General features: G+C 39.8%; 1 protein-coding gene across 8 annotated transcripts; it reads right to left on the bottom strand.

The window, feature by feature from the left end:
- Positions 1 to 3,543: 3,543 nt before the first annotated feature.
- Positions 3,544 to 22,257, bottom strand: picalmb (phosphatidylinositol binding clathrin assembly protein b). Of its 8 annotated transcripts, none has more exons than XM_083772642.1 (23): positions 21,705 to 22,257; positions 17,268 to 17,410; positions 17,067 to 17,142; positions 16,818 to 16,920; positions 16,442 to 16,535; positions 14,511 to 14,622; positions 14,197 to 14,303; positions 14,035 to 14,076; positions 12,823 to 12,908; positions 12,590 to 12,713; positions 12,370 to 12,503; positions 12,010 to 12,110; positions 11,058 to 11,210; positions 10,517 to 10,600; positions 10,039 to 10,128; positions 9,243 to 9,347; positions 8,656 to 8,766; positions 7,158 to 7,188; positions 6,957 to 7,056; positions 6,707 to 6,766; positions 6,416 to 6,520; positions 5,572 to 5,677; positions 3,544 to 5,057 (listed from the first exon to the last, which is right to left on the bottom strand). In XM_083772642.1, exons 1-22 carry the CDS (start codon positions 21,832 to 21,834, stop codon positions 5,585 to 5,587), a joined length of 2,184 nt encoding a protein of 727 aa, XP_083628768.1. In that variant the 5' UTR covers positions 21,835 to 22,257; the 3' UTR covers positions 3,544 to 5,057; positions 5,572 to 5,584. The 8 variants fall into 8 exon arrangements, with proteins under 8 accessions (XP_083628768.1, XP_083628769.1, XP_083628771.1 ...); XM_083772643.1 differs by having other exon boundaries at positions 12,370 to 12,497; XM_083772645.1 differs by lacking the exon at positions 5,572 to 5,677.
- Between the last annotated feature and the right edge of the window lie 279 nt (positions 22,258 to 22,536).

Here is a 22,536-nt window from a genome sequence, read left to right as displayed (position 1 = left end):
TCTTGAGAGACTAGGCTGCCTCAAAAAGGTCAAAGACTGTTGCTTTATTTTATTGTTTGTTATTTATGTATACAATATATACTGTCCGTTTTGAGATGCTGCAGCCATGTATATGTGCAGTTCAGATTGTTGATGTTGAATTCCAAATGTGGAATATGCAGTAGAAAAAGACTGATAAGAGACTGTTGACTATTTTTGTTTTACATCCTGCAATTATTCAGTTTGGCTGATTGGAGACTTCCTGTTTTAGTGAATTGGATTCAGTTGTAAAAGGAGCTGGCTAAACAGATTTTGTTCATTTGCGGGTGGAAGGGGCCTGGGTGAAAAGTAATATGTAACTATATTACTCTTGATTCGATAATCCAGTAATGTAATATTATTACTTTTTCTAAGGAGTAATAATTAAGTAAAGTAAACATATTACTCTCCTAAGTAATATTGCCCAACACCACTATAAAGTCAAATTAGAGGTAAGATGTATAATTAGCCTCCTTAATTAAACAACTCTATGTTGTCACAGAAGGATCACAGCTTTTAAAATATCACAAATTATTTCAAAATATTCTAAAAGCTATCCTGAAGACAAATTGAGGCATTTGAATTTGACCAAAAGCACTTTAACGCAAAAGACCTCCATCCAAATTGAGCCTCATCAAAGCTTATTATGACATCAAAAACTGGTAATACATTTGAACGGTTAAAGTGTGTCCATGAATTGAGTATATGGAAAACTGCATGCAAACAATCAATGTTTTGTTCTGTGGGTTGTTCCATGAATGAAACCATGTTAGCATGATAGGATAATTATATTGCTCAGACTCAGGTTAATTGTCATCACTGAAATGCCTTCAGAGACTATTATATTTCTTATCTGTCAAACTAAATAAAAACATTAACATTCTGAAAAAGGTATTTTAGATTATTAAAAGAGCCAGATAGTCGAATACAATCCCAACATCCTGCAGCCTATTATTTCAATATCTAAAAGTACATCCTACACCCCAGATAGCCCCTGATTTCAGTCAGTTTCTGTAGTAGGCCTACTTTAAAGGGCCTGCTGCTATGAGATTTTCCAAATGGAATCCTATAATTAAAAACAATGATTAGTTTATAATATTGACTACATAGAATAGGCTATAAATTCGCTATGATATAAATTGTTGCACCAAGTGTTGCACATATGAAGTGTTGCACATGCATACAATGAGACAAACACATCCTGAATATAGGTATGGCACTGGTATTTATTTATTTAAAGTAGGCTAGTCTTGAGATAGCAGTTCAAATCGTTGCATAAATAAACGGTAGTAAACAATTATTAATTCCTTTTTAGACAACTCAACAGCACTTCGAGATGTAGGATATCATATGACTATCAAAACCATTACAATTTAATTTTATAAAATTCAACTCAGAATGCATAGAAGTAAGAACTAAGAAAAAAGTCAAACTTTTACCTTTCTCTGAGGCTGCTATTACACTTCAGACATCTGCTGTCGAAAGAAGATGGGCGTGATCACAAAAGAACTGGAATCCAACGGTGCGTGTAGCACAGTGGGTCGTGTTTGTTAACATGCAAGTCAGCTGATGAAGGCTATCCTTAGGCTAGGGTAAATTAGCACACACTTTAGTAGCACTGTACCTACATGTTTTAATTTAAGATGCCTGCGTCACATGTGAGCATGATCGAGATTGCATTCCTTCTTTTCTATCAACTAGCCTACCAGACAAGTTTACACATTCTACATCAATGTGGTGTGATCGACCAGTAGGTGTCTCCAGGCTGTTCACACGTCAGTTATTTTAGCCTCCAGCAGTAACCTCGCCTCAGGCTTTCCACCTCACTCCAGCAGTGACACTATTTGACAAGAAGGAGTGCATGTTTACTGTATAGTGTAGCCCCTAGCTACAACATTCCCCAAAGGAAGGGCTTGAGAACAGAGGTATTAAAACAGTATTAGGACTTGTCACTAAATGTTTCGATGAATTGAGTATAAAGGACGGTAAGGACCCCATTTGGGGTGCTTTTTCTGCAAACTGATAATAAAGTAAGCCTAATCAATCAATCAATCAATCAATCAATCAATTGCTCCTCACTATATAGCACTTGGCTTGATGGGGACATTTTATTTGTCTATTTAGGTCTCAGAGGAGGGCTGTGACTTCATCAGTAGAGGCACGTTTGGATTTATTTATTTGTTCTCTTTTCTTAATAATGCAAGAACAGTACGTCTTCTATTTCCAGTTTCTTTTCTAATATCTTTTATAATTGATTAGGTCACTGGTTTTCTGAACTGTCCACAGTTCTCCTTTGAGAAAGATTTTCTATTTATTTTTTAAATGAAAATATATGAAAATAGGTTGAAATGGGTGAAGTGGTCCTTGTTTCACAACTGCTAAAGAAAGAATAGGCACATAACTTGGACATGTGGAGGGGGGCGGAGGGGGGTTTGGGGCAGTTTGGCATTGCTAGGGAAGCCAACAAGCGACTCAATAAGGTTGTTGGTTCAATCCCTGGCATTTACAGGAGGGTGCATTCCAGTTCTATAAAAATAGAAGTCTGCACACTGTAACTTTGTAAATCTCCCAGTCAAGACTTTATTATAGATTAACGTTTCAACACAGCTATAGTCTTCATCAGAGAGTGGCCAGTGGTTGCACTATGTGTGCCCTATACTCTGCCTCTTGGTGTAGGCCTAATGCATGTGTTGGGATTGTTGACTATTTAGTTCCCCATAATCAACCTACTTATGCAGATTATCTTGTGTCCATCCCCTTGTGGGAACCACACCTTAAAGTTAAACAGATTTAAGGGACCTTGTTTTGTACAGTAGCCTATGACTCTTGGTCACACATTTAATTTGTTTACAAAGTGAAGCCTACAAAATATACGGACAGAGGGTGATTTTAGTGTAATTTAATTTAGTATTGTAGACCTTGGCATATATTTATATTGTAGTTGGCATATCAAATGCAGCTTTTAGTAACACTTTTGAAAACGTTCCTGTAGGCCTCCCAGTGGGAGGGAAACATCCTCACAATATTATAAGTACAATATGCTTTGCTGCTTTAGAAAACATTCTCACATGAGTTGCTTTGTACATTACTCATGATAAACATGAGAAGAGATAGTCCCTGATTTTAATACAAATAAAGAACAGGTGAAAAGCAAATATGAGAAAAGATAATTTAAACAATGAAGACTCAACTGTTGGGCAGAAAAGCTGTACTTGTAAGAGCACATGGCTATGCCTTCAAATAAATCTCTGAGTATTGAATTGTGTCTTTATGGATGGCACATATACAGGTAGCTATACTGTCAATACACAAAGTATGAAAAAAATTATTTAACACTAAATTAGTACTTATGGGAGATGGTTAAATTATCAAAGACCTACAATAGGAGCTATAATCTCATAGGAATTAGCTCACAAAGGTAAACAGCATCCAAGATTCAGGGTTAGAATGCAACCATCTCATCTGGCAACACTAGCAATGCAAAGAAACACAGATATTAACATTCGCAGTTGAAACAAACAGACATTTGTGGAAGCTGCTCTTTATTTGAAAAAGAAAGAAAAGACCTCAGTCATTGTCTGCTACACATTCTAATTACATAAAGAAAAATATCTGCGTAAGACAAACGCAGAGTATATCCTGAATCAAACTTAGGTAGAGTCAAATTTGATTGAATTGCTTTCATATTTCATACATCTTTCACTTTGCTCTCATTGAACAGTCCGTTTTTTTTATATACATAAGAGCACCGCTCAACAGTGCTCCACTCCACTCTGTTCCACTGGATCTTTATACAATTAATTTACATCTAAACTGTGACTTTTCTCCCTCAGAAACAGCCAGCAAACAGACTCCTTACTGTCCTCCCATCCCACTCCTGAGGAGCTGAGGAGGGACAGCTAATGTAGAAAGATGTGTGCAACATGAAGACAACTCGTTCACATTCAGAGTAAAGGCAGCCATGAATACGGTCAGTGAGTCAATGGCATGCCAAGCTTAAAGCAAAATGGAGCCCACCCCCAGTGTGATGCTTCAGAATCGTGGATGACGTGTTCTTTTCCAACTAGACAGAAAATTGTTCCATTGCAAAAACCCTAGGCACAGAATTGATTATATACTGTAGATAACTGACTCATACGCTAACCCCTGCACTTTAAGTAAAATGGAGTTTGTGAAATTTTTCATCTAGTAAAAATCGTTCTTAACACAAAACTTGGAGAATATTTAGTGCTCTATCATTCCGCTTATAGGTGTAATTCTTTATATAATAGCTATTTCTTTTAAACTACTTCTCAATAATACAGTCTGAGATCCATGTTTTAACGCTGAAGCACTCCCACAGGTGTTCAATGTACTGTAGATTTTACAATAAGCCCCTCCCCAATCTTAAACCAATAATCATAAATAAATACAAACACACAAGGAATGTCTACTGTAAACACGGTAAAAAAGACAAAAACTAAAACAGGTGTAAACGTCATTAGCATCACTACTTAGTGACAGTTAAATAACTGTAGGAAATGGATGGCCGATGATGGGGTTAAGAAAGGGAAGGACTCTCATCCCCCACCCCCTGCTTCCCCCTCCCCTCCCAGGAGAACATCAAGCCGTCACATCCAACCACAGTATTTCCAAATACATAATATCAAAGTTCCTCAGCACCCATAACTAACTTTTACAGATTATACTGTAAAATGGACGAGGAACCCTTATAGGGGTGGTTTGGGGGTTAGACAGCAGCATCACTCAACGTCTTGGACAAATTACAGAATAATGGGTGTGAGTTATCTTCCAAACGTCATTTGGACATGGTTACCATGGTTTCTGACAGTCATTGCACCATAATGTTCATGACATGTTTGTATTTGGTGTGTGTGCGTGCGTGCGTGTGTGTGTGTGTGTGTGTGTGTGTGTGTGTGTGTATGCGCACACGTGTGTGAGCATTTCTCTGAAGAGTTAAGACTGCAACGAGGACAACTCTTTGTTGCTAAGTGCTTCATCTTCTGAGAGACACTTCCTTCATATTACATGAACTGCATCTGTAAGGAGGCAACAGGCAACATATATATGATCAGAAAAGCTTAACATAAACTGTTACATTCAAATGAGCGAAAATTGCAATAGCAAACAGAAAGCTGTGATAATGATCTATGATTGATTTTATATTGAGAGAAAAACCAACATCCCGATGAACACCTAAAATCAGCTATAGTTGCCAGCTGGCTGAATGAGTCAGGAATATCGCCCATGGTTTTAGCAGTATGTGAAAAAACTATGACAAAACTGGCCACAAAAACAGAGCATCTACAATATATGGAGATACGAGTCCTCATGCTAACCACCAAGTTCAGGCAATTACAATAGCAACATAACGCAAAATGATAGCATAGACTGAAAAACAAAACATCATTTTATGAGATGAAGAGGACATGGCATGTTTGCATTATGGGAAAATGGAAGGTAAAAATGAAAAGCAGAAAAGGGGGGAGGGGATTTAGCATTGTGGGCTTGCGGCGCATGCAGGTGCAGCTGCAAGCAAAGAACATGCTGTACCTAAAGAGATGCTCTACAAGAAATCCTTGAGAGAGAGCTGTGCAAATGGGTCCTGTCCAGGAGCTCGCAGAGGACTCTGGCTGGAAGGACTAGAGGCTGCAGAGGGCTATTTCAGGGACATGGGAAGTAGGAGGGTTGGAGGATAAGTCAGAGAGAGAGACTTTACAAAAAGAGTTGAGAAGAAGTGAGGAGATTAGTTTGGGAAATAGAATAATAAACAAATGATTGATGACAAAGGAGTTGTGTGGAGAAGATAGGGAATCACAAGGAAAGGTGTTGACAGAGAGGTAAGGGTCACGTGTAAAACTGTCGTCGTCACTGGGGGTAGCCTGGGAAGCATTTCCTCTTGGGTTTATGATCCGGTCTGGAGCGGATGATATCGCTACGCCATGTTGTAGTATTGTTTTGTAGTCGTCAGGCAGGAAGCATCAATCTGGAACTTCCTTTTCCCTCGAACCGATTTTTCTCAATAAAAGCCACAGGCTACGAGAGCTTTTATTGTTATTCTTCCGGTTTTAGGGAAAGGAAGTTCCAGATGAAGGTTCCTGCCTGATGACTACAAAACAATACTACAATATGACGTATCATCCGCTCCAGACCGGTTCACACGGCAACTTTGTAACAGACCAGGCTTTCCTCCGAGGTGGAAAGCCTGGTGCCGCGAGGTTACACTGGGGGAGTAGACTACGTACAGTATATACACATTCAGCAGGGCTTAAAAAATGCCCAACTATATGACACAATGTAATGGATACAAATACTGTAACCTCTCACTGCGACAAAGCACTGTTAAATAAATATTGTCATTATCACACACCTAAACACGGTGTTGCCCGACACTCACCTGAGCACTGGACACAGAGCCAAATGGGTTGGGTGGCCTCATCACTGGCTGGTTGTACATCATACCGGGTGGGTTCATCAGCCCCATGGAGCCCATCTGTGGAGGCTGGAGAGGAAAGTAAGAGGATTAATTAATGAATTAATACATTCAAGTGATACATCGTTTCTGTAAAATGCTGAATTTGTGGCCAAACGTCAGTAAGTGGCTAAAACTAATAGCAATCAATGCATTGCCAAGTAACCACGACGATAGTGCCACTGCATACGGACATATGGCCGTCATGCTACTGACCATGCCGTATCCCATCATGCCCGTTGGCGTGGTAGCAGGAAACGTCATTACTGAAGTCGGCTAGGACAACACAAATAGACTATTATGAATATATATAACAGTACAATTTTGTCTGCAACCATTAGAACAAAAACAATCACGGGTAAAGGATCAAAGTAACAAACTAATTGAGGAACATTATGAGGAGGGTATTATTCTTTCACAGGAAGACAGCATGATTTTTTTGAGGTACAAGGTTTGTGTGTATCACCATGGAGACAGGGTTCCAGGATGTAGAGGGACCTGCCTTGGGTTGCCAGCCGGTTCCCCCAGTCATCCTCTTCTCCCCGGGCTGACTCCAGTGGATGTCACTATCATTTAAAACAGTTCATATTAGAGCCTGCTACCAACTGCTTCTGAATGCCAAGCACAGTGCAGGGCAATGAAAACCCAGTGTCCACCATTCACTTACTTTTTTGCTGTGCCATTGCCAATGCCTAGATCTAAAAAAAAAAGAAAGAAGAAAGGAGAGAGAAAAATAAAAAGGAAACTAAATAAGTAAATTTGTACAGCAAATATTAAATGTCTGTCCTTCAAGGTTTGCAATTAGTCTTAGTTAAGTTTATATGAAGACTTTGCGATTCACTATTATTGAACACATTTTTTTAATGTTTGAAACTTTCCTCCTACACTGACAGGCCAAAATAAGAATGCCAGGTTTAAAGACCTAGTGAAATAAATAAATGACACTTTTAGACCATAATATCCGTGGTCATCATATGGGCATTCCCAACAATGGATGCCAAAACAATGGGAAATTTGTGTATTTTTGAATTTGAATTACTTGAATGAAAACGTGCTGGATGACATATAGAGGCTCACATTCATATAAATTAATCTTGATTGAATTCACCTGTTTGATTGCCATTGCTGCTGTCCTCCAAACACAGGTGGTTTTGATTACAGAACTACTCTACTGCCCTGCAGTATAATAGCCTGGTTAATAAACCAGACTAATATCGCACAGATTTCTTTTTGCCAACGGCTGATTCGGTCTGGTTTATTAACCAGGCTAGCAGTATAAGGCTATGGGACTTTCGGTTTTTAAATCGGAAATCGAAAATCAGACCAGCCTCTCCTCTTTAGCGTAAATAAAAAGAACGTTTTTGCCACTCACCAAAACAAAGGCGGGTTAGAAAGCCTACTTTCCTTAGTGGACGCACTCTGAGCCCCCCACAACACGTATAAACGGTACTTTTTGGCCAAAAAATACTTTTAGTTACTCCACTGTGCCTTCTACCGATATTGCCCAGAGAATTGCCTCAGAGAATATTTTTCCTCCGGTGAAAGAAAATCCCTTTCTGGCCAAAAAGTACCGTTTATACGTGTGGTGGGGGTCTCAGAGTGCATCCACTAAGGAAAGTAGGCTTTCTAATGACACAACCCGCCTTTGTTTTGGTGAGTAGCAAAAACTTTATTTTTACTTATACTGCAGGGCAGAATCGTAGAAGCAGTAGAAGGCTATGGACCAGAGCTACATGACATCCAGACAGTGTCAACTTGTTTTAAACTTAATCATCACCATAAAATATGTATCTGAAAATATTATAGGTTAGAAATAAGCCATGAGCTTTGCTGTCACTTTGTAAACAAACACTGTGTATGAGATGGAGCCATTTCCCATAGCCTGGAGGGATGCTACGTTCTGATTGGTTCAAAAACACACAGCTTGACTTTTCAGTGAAACTTCAAAATACATTTTCATCCACTTTAAAGTGGATAAGTCTATTTGAATAATGAAAAGTATTAAGAGCTTGTGACTAAATAATAATTAATTGGATCCACTGGAACAGAACAAGATACAAGGTTTCCACCCGACAGAGACGATATGCTGTCTGCTTCGACAGTATTTCCTCAAAAAACTAATTTAAACATAGTTGCATAGCATGACAACACAGCATGATACTCACTGCCCACTAGGTTAGCCAGGGAGGAGTCAAGGTCATCCGACACTAGCTTCTCTGGCTGCAGATTAGAGGCCATCCCCTGGTTAAAGCCAGCCATTGTGGGTTTTAAAATATCTGGCAAGACAAACAAACCTTTGAGTACCAAAATAAAATAAATATAAAAACTGAATTAAATTCAGCCATGGGTTAACCACTTAAGCCCTGTTTAAAATAAAATGAATACAATTAGAAACTTCCCGTAATAGTCGATATGCTATTTCTTTGTGCCATTTCCCCTCCCACCTATGTTAACCTAGAATGATATTCCAAAAATGGGGATGCCGGGATTAATGTGGCAAACAATATTTGTTATGTATTATGTATTTTGTCCTTGAAGTCCTTCCATTTATTTAGCAGGTGCCTCATTTGCTGTCTCATTGTTTTAGCTTTGTACAGAAAAATGAAAATGTTCATGAGCAATTGCTTTGCTTAAAGTCATTTCCAGTATGTGAAAAATATACCAGTGAAAGATTATATAAAAATAACTTAACTGACAAAGTCACACAGTATGACTTTAAAACTGTGAAAAATGAAATACTGCTTGTCCTCACCATCTGAATTGTTACTGGCCGTGCCTTTGGTTCCAAATACGGATTCAAAGTCCACTTGGAGTCCTCCTGCTGTCTGCTGTGGAGGAGCCTGTCCCGTCGAGTATCCTTTTGAAAGAGATTAGAAAGGAGACAGTTCAAAACATGTGGAGCTGAAGAGATGCAGGTGGCAAAATAACTCAAGGTAAATATAGGGTTTGTTTTTGGATTAAGTGTTTAGCTAGATGAGACAGCACAGTGCCTGCTATTGCACACTGGTACCAGATTAGACCGGGTTAACGGTGCCGGAGATTAGCTGTACACAGACGGACGGACTCACACACACATGGACGAGTGCAAAACATACTCTCTCCCCATGACTTCGGCCTGGTGGTAACAAATATTGAAGTGGTACTTGAAATGTACTACTGAATGTGTACACTAGAGGGAGCCTTAAGTATTCTACCCAAGGTTAAAAGCTATATTAAATCTCATGACTGAAAACAATTAGCACAATATGTAGAATTGTGATGTTTTCTTCATATTTCCAGTAGAAGAAATCGCAGATCGAGGCTTTAACATTTTATTTTTTATTCGTTTTTAAGATGCTTCTGAACATGCATTCTATAGCTAGTTTGACCAATTCAAACCATCTAATCCAATAGTGCTATACTTAATTACTCTTTCATCTTAAAATAAATAACTAATAGCCAATCTACAAGCTATCATATTTTTAACATGATCCCATGGAAGACCTTTGTGGAATGTAAAATGACTGAAATCAGTCGTGGCGACTGAGAACTTGAATCCATGACTGTACCTCTGAATAGACCTGCTACAGAGGGTTCAGTAGGAAAGGGAGCCTGGTGTGGGAGATGCTGGGCAATGGACACTGGACCACAGAAGGAGTCTGACACGCAGACACCAAGAGGAAGGCAGAGAGAGAAGCAGACCAAAGGAAAGGCCAAATGTCAAGGCACGGCCAGAGACAAGCGTGAAAGACAGAAATAATAGCAATGAAGCAGGAAGAAAACGTCTAACATACAATTCAATAAACAAACTGCATAAAACATAAATAAGTTTAAGAAAAATATTGTAAAATAGGGTTGTAATGACCATATAGAATGGGGCTCAGGAAGGATAGACATTATACATCAACATTATGTACCCTATACAACTGTATAGTAACTATACACCCCACTAGCTGTATGCCCCCTTGATATTGCATAGGATCAGGTGTCTATGTTTGCCAGGGGGGCACAGGAAACATAGGCTGAGATGGTGCCCCATCCAAGTACCTGAGATGGAGTGCTCTATCCGCACTGTGCGTTTGTAATTGGTCGAAACGGATGAGTTTGGGTCAATAAACGGATTGTATCGATCTGGAGGATCAAACATAGTATTGGTGAAAGGGAAAAACAGATTTCAACTTATAGCTCTACATAATCTTTCTAAGCAACAAAGCACCATAGTATCACTATGATAAGAGAGACGAGAGCCAGGAGATACAACTGTAATGCGGATGATTGTATAGCTTCTGCATAAGTGAAAGGGAATGGGTAGGCTGAATGGGTGGCTTCTACAGTATATTGGGAGTTGGGGGGGGTGTTATGGGGCTAAAACATTTGAATAATTTCACGTTAATGAATTTACAGCAATGGAGTATAATATAGAGATCGACGAATAAGACTTCTGCTAACACCACCTACCTAATTAAACAACCTATTAAACTAAGCAGGCATAACAGACGCAGACAAGTGTTATGAGAGAAAGAGAGAGAGAGAGAGAGAGAGAGAGAGAGAGAGAGAGAGAAAGAGATACAAAATGGGTCATTATTACCACCAAACATTTCATGACCAGACGTCCTAGAGGAAAAGCTAACACCATCTGAAGACACGACGGGTAAGTGAGCGGCTTCGACAACAAGTTTTGAGAGGAAAGGGTTAAGGTTTGGCATGGAATCATCTCCAGCTTCAGTAGAGGTGAAAGGATCTAGGCAGGCAGAAGGAAAGAAAAGAAAATGGTAGAAGAACAAGTGAACGTCAGTTAGATGACGACAAGAGAGGGAGAGCATGCAGAACAGGTGGTGAACATCCTGTGACATGGCCATCGACTACATTCCAAGGCCCTGGTGGTCAGTAGTGGTTGGCTGTGGCCCTAGAGCAGCGATTAGCCATAGGACCACAAGATGACCCTCTCCACATGTCAGTATTTTCGAAACGAATGCAATTCTGCAATCTTATATAAGAAATAATGGCAAATCATCTATGTAATATTATACATTTTAATAATCATAATAGTTATAATTAAATCATGTAACATTGAATTGAGTGGGATTTTAAATTTGGATTGGTTTAGACAGTCTAGAGGGACGCTCTTGGTGTAATTGGCTAGCTGGTTGTCAGGAAGGCAAACTGGACGGAACATCATTAATGACTACTTAAGTTTGTTTAAATTTTTAATATTGATGTAAGGTAATTAATGTTAACATTTAGCATGATATATGAAATATGAGGGTATAGGACATAATTTTCAACTCAAATGTTCTGCATATTATTTACCATTTACTAGCCCTACTAAAGCAAATTTTGCTCTTAGAATTATGACATTTTATGTAAATGTTTTGCCATCATTTGGTTCCATAAGATTACATAAATGAACAATTGAACAAACAGTGAAATGCAGACAGGGTCCTCTCGTTGCAGCCGACAGTCCTATGGATAGATGTCTCTCATTGCTAGTCCAAGTCCACAGCCAAACCGTTCTCTGTGGCCATGAGGAGGCTCCTTACCTGCCCAGGCGGTTGCCACTGGAAGCCCAGTAGAGCCAGGCTGAATAGAAGGCTGGAAGGATGGCTGCAGGTCAAACAGGTCACTCTCCATCTTCAGAGCACTGCACAGATAAAAGCAGACATCCCCATTAAGGGCGGTTCGCAACAAGCTAGATAGCTATAGCGAGAATTATGTGAGCATCCACACTGGTGACCGCACTGCGCAGTCCAGATGTTTCAGAGGCAGAACAGAGGGGGGAGAGAGAGCGAGAGATTGAGATCTCGTCTCAGTGGTGCTGAAAGATGTGTGTTTTGGTACGATGATGCGTGACCACGACGTCACAAATTCAATATAAAAATGGACTGAAATGCAAACTGTACCCATTGGAGCAGCTGGGTGTGGAGAACAGGTCAATGGCAGGTGCTGTGCTGATAGTGCCCCCCGTGGTGGACACTGGTGATGTATCCGTTGTAGCGAACGAAGGCCTCTTGGAGAGTTCCTTCAACCTCTGTTCCTAAGCAAGGAAGCAGTCCCGTTCAAACAAGAGATGCCACAACTAAAATCACATCCATCTCCAATTCTTTCACGAAGCATTGCTACCTTCAGAGCTTTGAGGCGGGCCTGCTCTTCTTCAAGTGCTGCCTGTTTCTCCCTCTCGTCCACCTTGGTGAAAGACATTCCTGTGCTTGCCAGTGACGACACGGCATTAGATAGAGTACTGGCCCTGAGGGTAAAAACACACAGGAATGCACTCTGGATACTGTACTGTACATGGACTGTTACAAACCATTATCAAGAGATCAAATATCATCCGGCTCTATTGACAAACCTACCTGCTGGCAGCTGTAGAATCTTTCACCTTTTTGCCCTCTAACGAGGCCAAGTGCTGCTCCAGAGCTTCTAAAAGGCTACTGGGAGCCTGTAATGATAGAAGACATACAATCAGAACGTTGTTGATACACAGAAAATGTAGATAAGTATGTACATAGAGACCATCTAAGACAGTGGAGGGCAACTAGGCTTTCTATATAACACACAAAAGCAGACAGCAATGTGGCAGCTTGTACAGTACACAGCCAATTTATTTATCTGTGATTGGGAAGTCTCCATTCAATTCTAGAGTAACATAATATGGTACATCTTTTTTGTTGTTGTCCCCAATTAGAACCCTTGAATCATCAGTTGCCCACCACTGATTAATAACTGCATTCCAACTGAAAAGATAACCCCTTGGATGACTGAGAATAACATCAGAGTGAAATGACACACCACGGCACTTTCAACCACCTGTATAGTGTTGAACTGACCAGATCTAAGCACGAGTGGGCAGCCATATTAGATGAGCTACATTGGTGTATACCTCAGATGACAAAATGAGCATAATTTACATAGTTTTCAACTGTTCATCACAATGTATAGACAGAGTCAGAAGCAGAGGCATGCAAAAGACAACACTAAAGCAAGTCACAGACACGGAAGTAGACTGAGATGATAGTACTTACACAAACTGTGAACTAAAGTGGAAAGATAAGGGAAAATACAGAATATAAAGGTGGTGGTAGTTAGTGATAGAGGTATCCTAACCGCAGTCCTTGGGGTGAAACAATTGTTTTATGTTTCCCCAGCACAATATGTGCACCTAATGAATACTAGTTACTACAGTTCTTGGTCAACATGTCAGTGGGCTGATATGCTGTGACTGGACTTTAACCATAGTCATACACTACTTGTATTACACACTTACAACATTTATCACCTTTATTTACTGTACAAAGTAAAAGAAGAAGAATACCTCTTTCGGAAACATGCATTAGAAAAAGACATCATGCAAAGTGTCTTATCTTATTTGTGCAGGGTGGAGTACTATGTATATTGTTGGACAGAGTGACAGATCTAATTTAAGAGGACTTAAGAGCTGAAGTGGAGAAGAACAACGTGAAAGGTAAATAAGGCAAAAGGACTGGGCAGTGTAAGAAAGAAAGAAAGATTTCTGATTAAAGTGTACTTGTAAGTGTACTTGCTGGGATCCTTGTGTAAGTGCTTACCTGAGATAGGTCTGGAATGTCTCCTCGATCAATCCCAACTTGCTGTAAGGCAAACATGGAAACCAACTCAACATTGATATCTCTGATCAGCAATGCGTACGCCAGCCCACTAAAGGAATCCCATAACGAGGATACAAAAAAAAAAACATAAACACAAGTTACCTCTGCTACTTTAAGAAATTCCGAGATCCGCGTCATTCGCGTGAGGAATTTCTTGTAGATGTCTAGTCCCTCTTTACACTGGATCTTCTTCATGTCGAAGTATTTTTCTAATGTGGGTTTGAAATAGATAACACTCGATTTACCAAACTGAGAAAGTAAGCAAGCCTTGGAAAATACAATGATCAGATGAATTCCAAACATATTCTAAATACGCACATAATGTCTCTACTACATATATTGTGTCATTGCCATTCTAGCTTTTGCTATGAAAAAAAAAAGATAGTAAAGTAATAAATAATAATAAAAGGTTTTACCAAGAAGGTTAATAATGCCTTCATTATAGGCAGCAAAGAGCCGGATGGAGTCTTTGAAGAGCAGCATGAAGGCAGCATTGATGACTCCATTCGTGAGCTCATTGGCATTGACCTGTAGGAAACAGTCACAACTTTAAATAAAGGCCCCAGCATTCTCTTCCCATGAATAGGTACAGTATAGACCGATTCCGTACCGGTTTCATGGTCGCAGCCTACGTATTTCCTGTAGACGGACTCGACGTAGCTGCGGGGGTAAAACCCTCACCAGGCGCACCTCTTCCACTACAGTGAACGGCAGAGTGACTGATGTTAGTTTGCCTCAAACTTTACTCCTTTACCTGCTTTTTTACTAACACTAACATTACAAAGATGCCCAGAACATCGAGATGAACCTGTGTAGTTTATGGCTGCTCCAACAGTAGTGGCAACATAACAAATAAAATAAAACGGAATGTCTAATATCCACCGCGATGGCTGAGACCAGAGCCATTGAGTAATGGTTGAGACAAAGCAGTGAAGAATCCTGCAAGATACATAATTTCAGTCTTACCCAATACCCAATCTTTCTGTTTTATGAACACAAGGCTGCTGTATTTTATACCTCATACTAAGCATTTAAAGTATGAGGTATAAAGTACAGCAGCCTTGTGTTAATAAAACAGAAATATTTGGTATTGGGTAAGACTGGCGTTATGTATCTTTCACTGCTTTGTCTCAACCATTGCTCAATGGCTCTGGTCTCCGCCACCGCGGTGGATATTAGACATTCCGTTTTTATTTTATTTTTATGTTGCCACTACTGTTGGAGCAGCCATAAACTACACAGGTTCATCTCGATGTTCTGGGCATCTTTGTAATGTTAGTGTTAGTAAAAAAGCAGGTAAAGGAGTAAAGTTTGAGGCAAACTAACATCAGTCACTCTGCCGTTCACTGTAGTGGAAGAGTGCGCCTGGTGAGGGTTTTACCCCCGCAGCTACGTCGAGTCCGCCTACAGGAAATACGTAGGCTGCGACCATGAAACCGGTACGGAATCGGTCTATAGGTTGGCTAAAGGTGACCACACACACACACTTCACAATGGCGTTAGTGTAATGAGTCATCCTAGACAACTTTATGCATCCTTTATGCAAACTAGCATAAAGGGACATCCATCCACACCAAGAACATTAGGTAAAATCAGACCCGTCTGAACTGAACTGTACTGTACTGTACTGTACTGTACTGTACTGTACAAGCTCTCCTTGAGAGAGAGAGAGAGATGCTGCGCAACAGTGCCATCTAGTGGTATTGATGTGATTGATTTATGTGGTACCATTAGGAGAATATTTAACAGGCAAACAATCTAACAATCAAAATAACAATTCTTATACATTCTCTAGTATAGAGTAGACTTCTTGTAAATTAAGTAATGCAGATGTCTGACAATAATGTGACTCTTGAGAGTGTAAAATGAAACCAAATGAAACCAAATGGACCCATAAGGAGCCATTTGGTTTCATTTTATGGTTTCATTTTACGCTCTCAAGAGTTGAAGATCTAATAAGGGTCCATTTGGTTACAAACTCTACATCATTTGGCTGGGGACCACCTGGAACCCCCTCAAGGACCACTGGTGGTCTCCGGACCACTGGTTGAAAACCACTGATTTAATGGAATATTTGAACGTACAGTAATGTTTGGGCAATTTTTAAAGCCCTATTAGTGCTCACACACGCACCGGCCGAGATTTATTTTGATGTAGAGTTTGTAAAACAGTTTGTAGAGATCACCTCAATTTAGCTTATTCACGTGGTTCCCATTTTTCTCTCTCTTAATATGATCAAAGCCTCTTACTTTTGAGTAAGACGATCCAGAATGACAACAGTCTGCACTCTGCACACCCCACACAAGTACAGCATGCGTGGCTATGGGTGGCTTCACCTTAAACTCACATTGAAATCGAGGAGGGCATCCATCTGGTTCTGAATAATGGGGATCGTCTTCAGAAGCTTTTCTGTATTCATGGTTCTCATCACACCATCCACCCTGTACGGACACATGGGGTGTCAGAGTGGAGGAATTAATGGGAGAAAGATAATGACACAGAAAGACTTCTTTCTTTTCCCTTCATTGCTTTCACATTGTGCTCTTGAAATGATTAAAATACATACTGTATACCGTACTGTATATCACATTTCATAAGCAACTATTTGCCCAGGGCTGACTGATGTTTTAGCTTCACAAAGAAATTAGTGAGTGTAATAACTAATTTCAATCAAAATCTGGATTACAGTTCAGTATGTTCAGCATTAAGGTTTATATCCTTACCCTCGCTTTACTTTAGTGAAGTCAAAGGCAACCTGTCTGTATGAAACAGCTTTCTCATTCAGATATCGACTATACCTCCGGATAAATGTGGACATGTCATACCCTAGAAAAGAAAGAGTAGTCACATAACCTTAAAGTATAACCATCAACAATTTACTTTGTTTCATAAATGATGTTCACCCTAAAAAGGTGCACGAATATAACACAAATTAGAATAGAAATTAATGAGTCAATATCATCATATTTTACCTTGCAACCCACTTTTGTCTAAAAAGTTGCTGAGGTTGAATAGCGTATTCCTTGAAGCCAAGTACTGCACAAAACGCTGTAGTAAAGAAAATACATATGCAATACAAGTCACTCTGAGGTGATTATAATATTATTAACGTAAAGGTACGTACATCGATTATTGTGTAATCTCATCATATGCTCCATAATAGAGCAGCTCACCTCATTGCCATAGACCATTAGGTGATGTGTGGTGATAAGAGACTTAAAAACCACCACCCAACTGGTATTGGTGGTCCTCTCAAACAGCGAGTCAGCCAGCTGCGGAATGTTCACGTTCATCTCATTGGTGCAATGGATTAAATCTGAGGGGAAACAGAATGGGCAGTGTTACAGTATGTGAATTGAGCCAGCTCGATCTACAGGTTGTTTTAACTAGCACATTAGTAGCAAACTGGTGCAGCAATTTAGCATTAGCACAAATTGGTCAAAAACTATATTTGCCAGTTTGTTTAACTGGATACGGAAAACAAACTTACAAAATTAGATCCAATAACGAATAATAAAGAAGACCTATCCATAAGGAAACTGTAAAGCTGTATAGCATAATTTTATGTGGGGAATATCAAGTTAACAGTAGTGCTCTGGCAGGCACACTGCCATGTGTGGGCGTACAACTATAGACACTAACTAAACCCAGAGAAATGACAAAGGATCTTTCTGTGGGAGACACTTCACAATCACATGTACCCTTAAGCTAGGCACCTAATCATCACCTGCTCCACTACAGAAATCTGGACCACTGCCAAAATAACTGAACTCATCTGAACTGCATTTTATTTTTTATAAAAGATCACACATTAGACTTGTGAAAGATAGTTTTGAAAAACGATAATATGCTAAATAACTTGCACTTATCTTGCTAGTGTGATAGTGATACTACTTCACTTGACTATTATTCATATTGTAAATATTCATTAATTTAAGCTAGGTCTGTGATTATCTCCAATAGTCTATACTAAGAACACACTACTTAGCTTTGCCACAGTGAATTCAAATTTGCATTTTCATCAATATTAAACCATACATACATCTGTGGTGGATGTGTGATTTAATTTTACAGATTAATATTTGCAACATGGTTATTATTAACAACAATAACCAAACAACACATTGAACAGTGTAGAGGCTGTATAGATATAACTACAGCTGTTTCTCATTGTCATTATTGGATGGCCCAAATGCTGGAAAGTATTTTAAATGTTATATTTTAAACACATTCAAACATGATTTACTGTAAGTGGTAGCTAATATAGTTATCTGAAAGGATATTTTTAGTTTAATGAATTAGTTTAAAAAAGCAAACAGAATTTGCCTGCATTGTGGTCATGTTCAGTTTGAATTTTCTAATTATTGACAACATGTTGTCAATGTTGACCATAAAGTGAATAAGATATTGTTTTTTGTTATGTGCAGTTGTGCACTGATGGAAATCCGGAAATCTTTCAATGATGCCAATATGATTGTGTTCAAGCTGTTTTCCTAGCCTAGCCTAGATCAGCGAGAAACTTTCATTTCCTAATGCACAACAGCATCAGGTTCGTCAAATTAGCTGATTAACGCTATGACTCAAACCTTAAAGGCCACTTCAGCCACTGTACTAAACTTTATATTATTATTATTATTATTTGTCGTTCTGACCTCACCATGCTGAAAAAAAATAGTGAAATGATCCAGTTACGGTATGAGACCATATTCATCCACATCTGTTCATGGACAGCATCACACAGACACCGCACCGAACCATCGTCTAAGAGTTTGCAATGTAAATTAAGAATAATATACAGTACAATTTCAGCTGGAGCAGAATGTAAAACCACTGTAGAAGGAAATTGGTCAGGTTGTGTCTGTCTCCGTTTCAGATCATGGCTGTTTATACGCTGTAGACTGGCATGTGGTACGGCATTAACATTACCCAACAATACTGTTACTCCGTAGACTCGCATTCATGGTACGGCATTAACATTACCCGACAATACTGTTACGCTGTAGACTGGCATGTGGTACGGCATTAACATTACCCGACAATACTGTTACGCTGTAGACTGGCATGTGGTACGGCATTAAGATTACCCAACAATACTGTTACGCTGTAGACTGGCATGTGGTACGGCATTAACATTACCCAACAATACTGTTACGCTGTAGACTGGCATGTGGTACGGCATTAACATTACCCAACAATACTGTTACGCTGTAGACTGGCATGTGGTACGGCATTAACATTACCCGACAATACTGTTACGCTGTAGACTGGCATGTGGTACGGCATTAAGATTACCCAACAATACTGTTACGCTGTAGACTGGCATGTGGTACGGCATTAACATTACCCAACAATACTGTTACGCTGTAGACTGGCATGTGGTACGGCATTAACATTACCCAACAATACTGTTACGCTGTAGACTGGCATGTGGTACGGCATTAACATTACCCAACAATACTGTTACGCTGTAGACTGGCATGTGGTACGGCATTAACATTACCCAACAATACTGTTACGCTGTAGACTGGCATGTGGTACGGCATTAACATTACCCAACAATACCACGTATGTTTTGTATCAGTTCGCGATGCTCTTCATATACAGCTGCATGACAGAACTCGTAATGCGTGCATATGTTCATCCTGGTGCTGTCGAGTGATGCCAGTCAGAGCAGCCTGGCCATGGGTGCAAGTACTCCTGCCATTCAGAGCAGTGATCAGACTGACAGTGTAATTTGGCCTGCCTTTGTGCCCTATATTTGACTGCTTTCAAAGGAGGGGGGTTTTCTAAGTAGGACAGGATAACCTTCCAGAGAAGCAGCAGTTAGCATGGCTGGCTGAATTACTCTGAGAAGATAGTGAGATGAAATGAGAGGAAGATGGGAAACATGGGGGAGGGGTAACAACTAGTGCCATGTTGTAAGTTATAGCCTCCTAAATATTCACTTCAGCTCGGGTTGCAAGTTGTAAACTCACATGTATATGTATATGTAATTGCACACAACTGTATCCTTCTTGTCCATGACAGGTAGTAAGGTGACAACAGTTGCAGATTTACATACTGTACATAAGTGCTGTCTGAGTGAACAACTGTCACTGAAAGATGCTCTATATAGTCAACATTACAAACAATACTATAAGCAGTGGCACTATTATTATACATATACAACACTGTGTTAAAGTGAAGGAAAAAAACATTTTCTATTGAACAGAAATTAGGCTTAATTGCCTGCTGTTCTGAGTTTCTGACAGTGACCCCAGGAAACCTCTTTTATGTATTGCAGACTGTGTGGACAAGCAGTAGTCGAATTGGGTTGTAGACTTCAGTTTTCTTAGAGAACAGGTGAGTCTCAGTCACACTGGAGGAGGCTGGGTTTGAAAGGAGGGGGTTACGTTCATGTAACTTTGAAATCTTGGCCTGTATGGACTTCCACACTGCCAAGTGTCAAGTCCTGTAGAATATGTGGACGACCCAACAGGTGTGAGACTACAGGCTAGCAGCTCAGCTGCACATAGGTCAAAACATTCACCTAAAGTGACCATCAATGAAGAAACGTCCTATCTGCAATTAACATTGTTTCTTCCACAAGACAATGTATCATTATGCTGTTAATATTTTACAAGCTGTAGGTTAATGTATTGTTTTGGATTGAAGATATTTGACATGGTTGGAGATCACATGAACAGTATAAAGAATTTAGCAGTGTTATGGTGAGTGGTATTCAGTGTTGAATATCTAAGTGCTGTAACCAGGAAGAGTCTTTCTGACTATAATGACAGTAAAAGTGGTATTTATAGTAGCCTGGTTGCCTTGAGTAGAGAGGAAGACATCCTTATGATATGATAGCCACCTGGCTAGACAGGGTACTCTGCTAATTCAGACAGGTTCCTGCTGCCAATATTGCTCAAAACTAATAGAACAATATTACAGTATCTACTGGCTACATGATTCTAGATTCATGCTTAAAATCCATCATATCTGTATCTGGTTATGTCAAGTGTCTGACATTTGGCTCCACCTGACTGGCTGCAGGTGTATAATGGGATGCGTGTATACACTACTGAGCAATGGAATTGCAAGCATTCATGTAACTTTGAAATCTAGGCCTATATGGACAGACTTGGCTACTCTGCTTGGCGTCCAAATTGGGTTACCGGTATTCGTATACATATTGACTAAAAGGCCATCCTTAAGTAGTAGCCATGTAGCCTAGGATAGAAGTTCCAAGCAGGCTACAAGGGAGATAAAACAAAAAAGAAAAAAAAAGACAATAAAGACAGCTGTGCTGTACGGAATGATCTAGCCAAAGCTAAGTAGGCTAGTTCGACAAGCATTGATTTGACTTACTAGAGTCTAAATGATATGATGCGTTGTTACGCTTGTAGGCTATAGGTCAAATTCTATGTACTATGTTATCCGTATTTATGTTGTTATGTGGCGTTATGTCTGTGATTTACTGTACATGCCGGTAGGCTATTTGACAGGGGCCAGCTAGCATAGCTTATCCTTAGGCTTTGAGGCCTTGCACCACTACCGCAACAACTCAGTGAATACTACATACATTGCATGTTGTATGATGACACATCATGTTATTTCTAAGAGATACTCACAATCCAAATGTTTCTTTTTCGGCCCCATGACTTCATGAGTAGTGGCCTTGCATACTGTTTTCGACACAGCGGATCCCGTTACACTGTGCTGGGCTGCAGTTATCCTGTCCGTAATGCTTTGCCCCGACATCTTCCTTTATTGATGCAACCAAGAGTCAGAAAATCCTCAATACTTCTTCAAAATTAATTGTAATTAAAATAAATAAATAAATAAATAAAATAAACAGGCCAAAAGAGGCCCCCTTCCAACCTTGTGGAAAATAAAAGGAAACCCTAGGCAATACAAAACAAGGACCAGGGGCGGGCGGAATAAAGAAAACCGATTTAAGAAAAATGGTAATGTAGACTTTCGCCACCTCGACTGCTCCTCCGTCAATTAAAAGTACGACTCTGATTTAATTAGATTTCATAAAGCTGTGGCAGTAGATGTGATGTGGTACAAGGTGGTCCACTGGCTGACTCATTCGCCCCGTGTCCCTGCCTATCTCTCATCCCGATCTCGCACACGGCACACTAGATCCCAGTGTCTCTGCTGCCTCCGAGTCCGTATCGCCAGTCGCCGCTACTGTGTGCTGCTGGGGGTTTAAAGGACTAGAAGCATTCAGGGAAATGGCGGGCCTGTTCTGTTCGCAGAAAGGTTAGTATGGGTGACGTTACAGACCGTCAAAAGCAGATCTTCAATCACTGTATCATAATACTATAATATTATGTTTCTCTACAACTGACCAGGGCCATGGTGGAAAATGCACTGACCACTCAAAACAAATTTAACCTCGTGATTTACTTTAATATATTAAACAATAACAACATAATTATTGTCTTGGAACTGGAC

This window comes from Protomyctophum parallelum (assembly GCF_964188405.1).
Source record: "Protomyctophum parallelum genome assembly, chromosome: 9".
Lineage (NCBI taxonomy): Eukaryota > Metazoa > Chordata > Actinopteri > Myctophiformes > Myctophidae > Protomyctophum > Protomyctophum parallelum.
The sequence above is the reverse complement of the archived record's forward strand: the minus strand, read 5'-3'. Positions and strand labels throughout refer to the sequence as shown.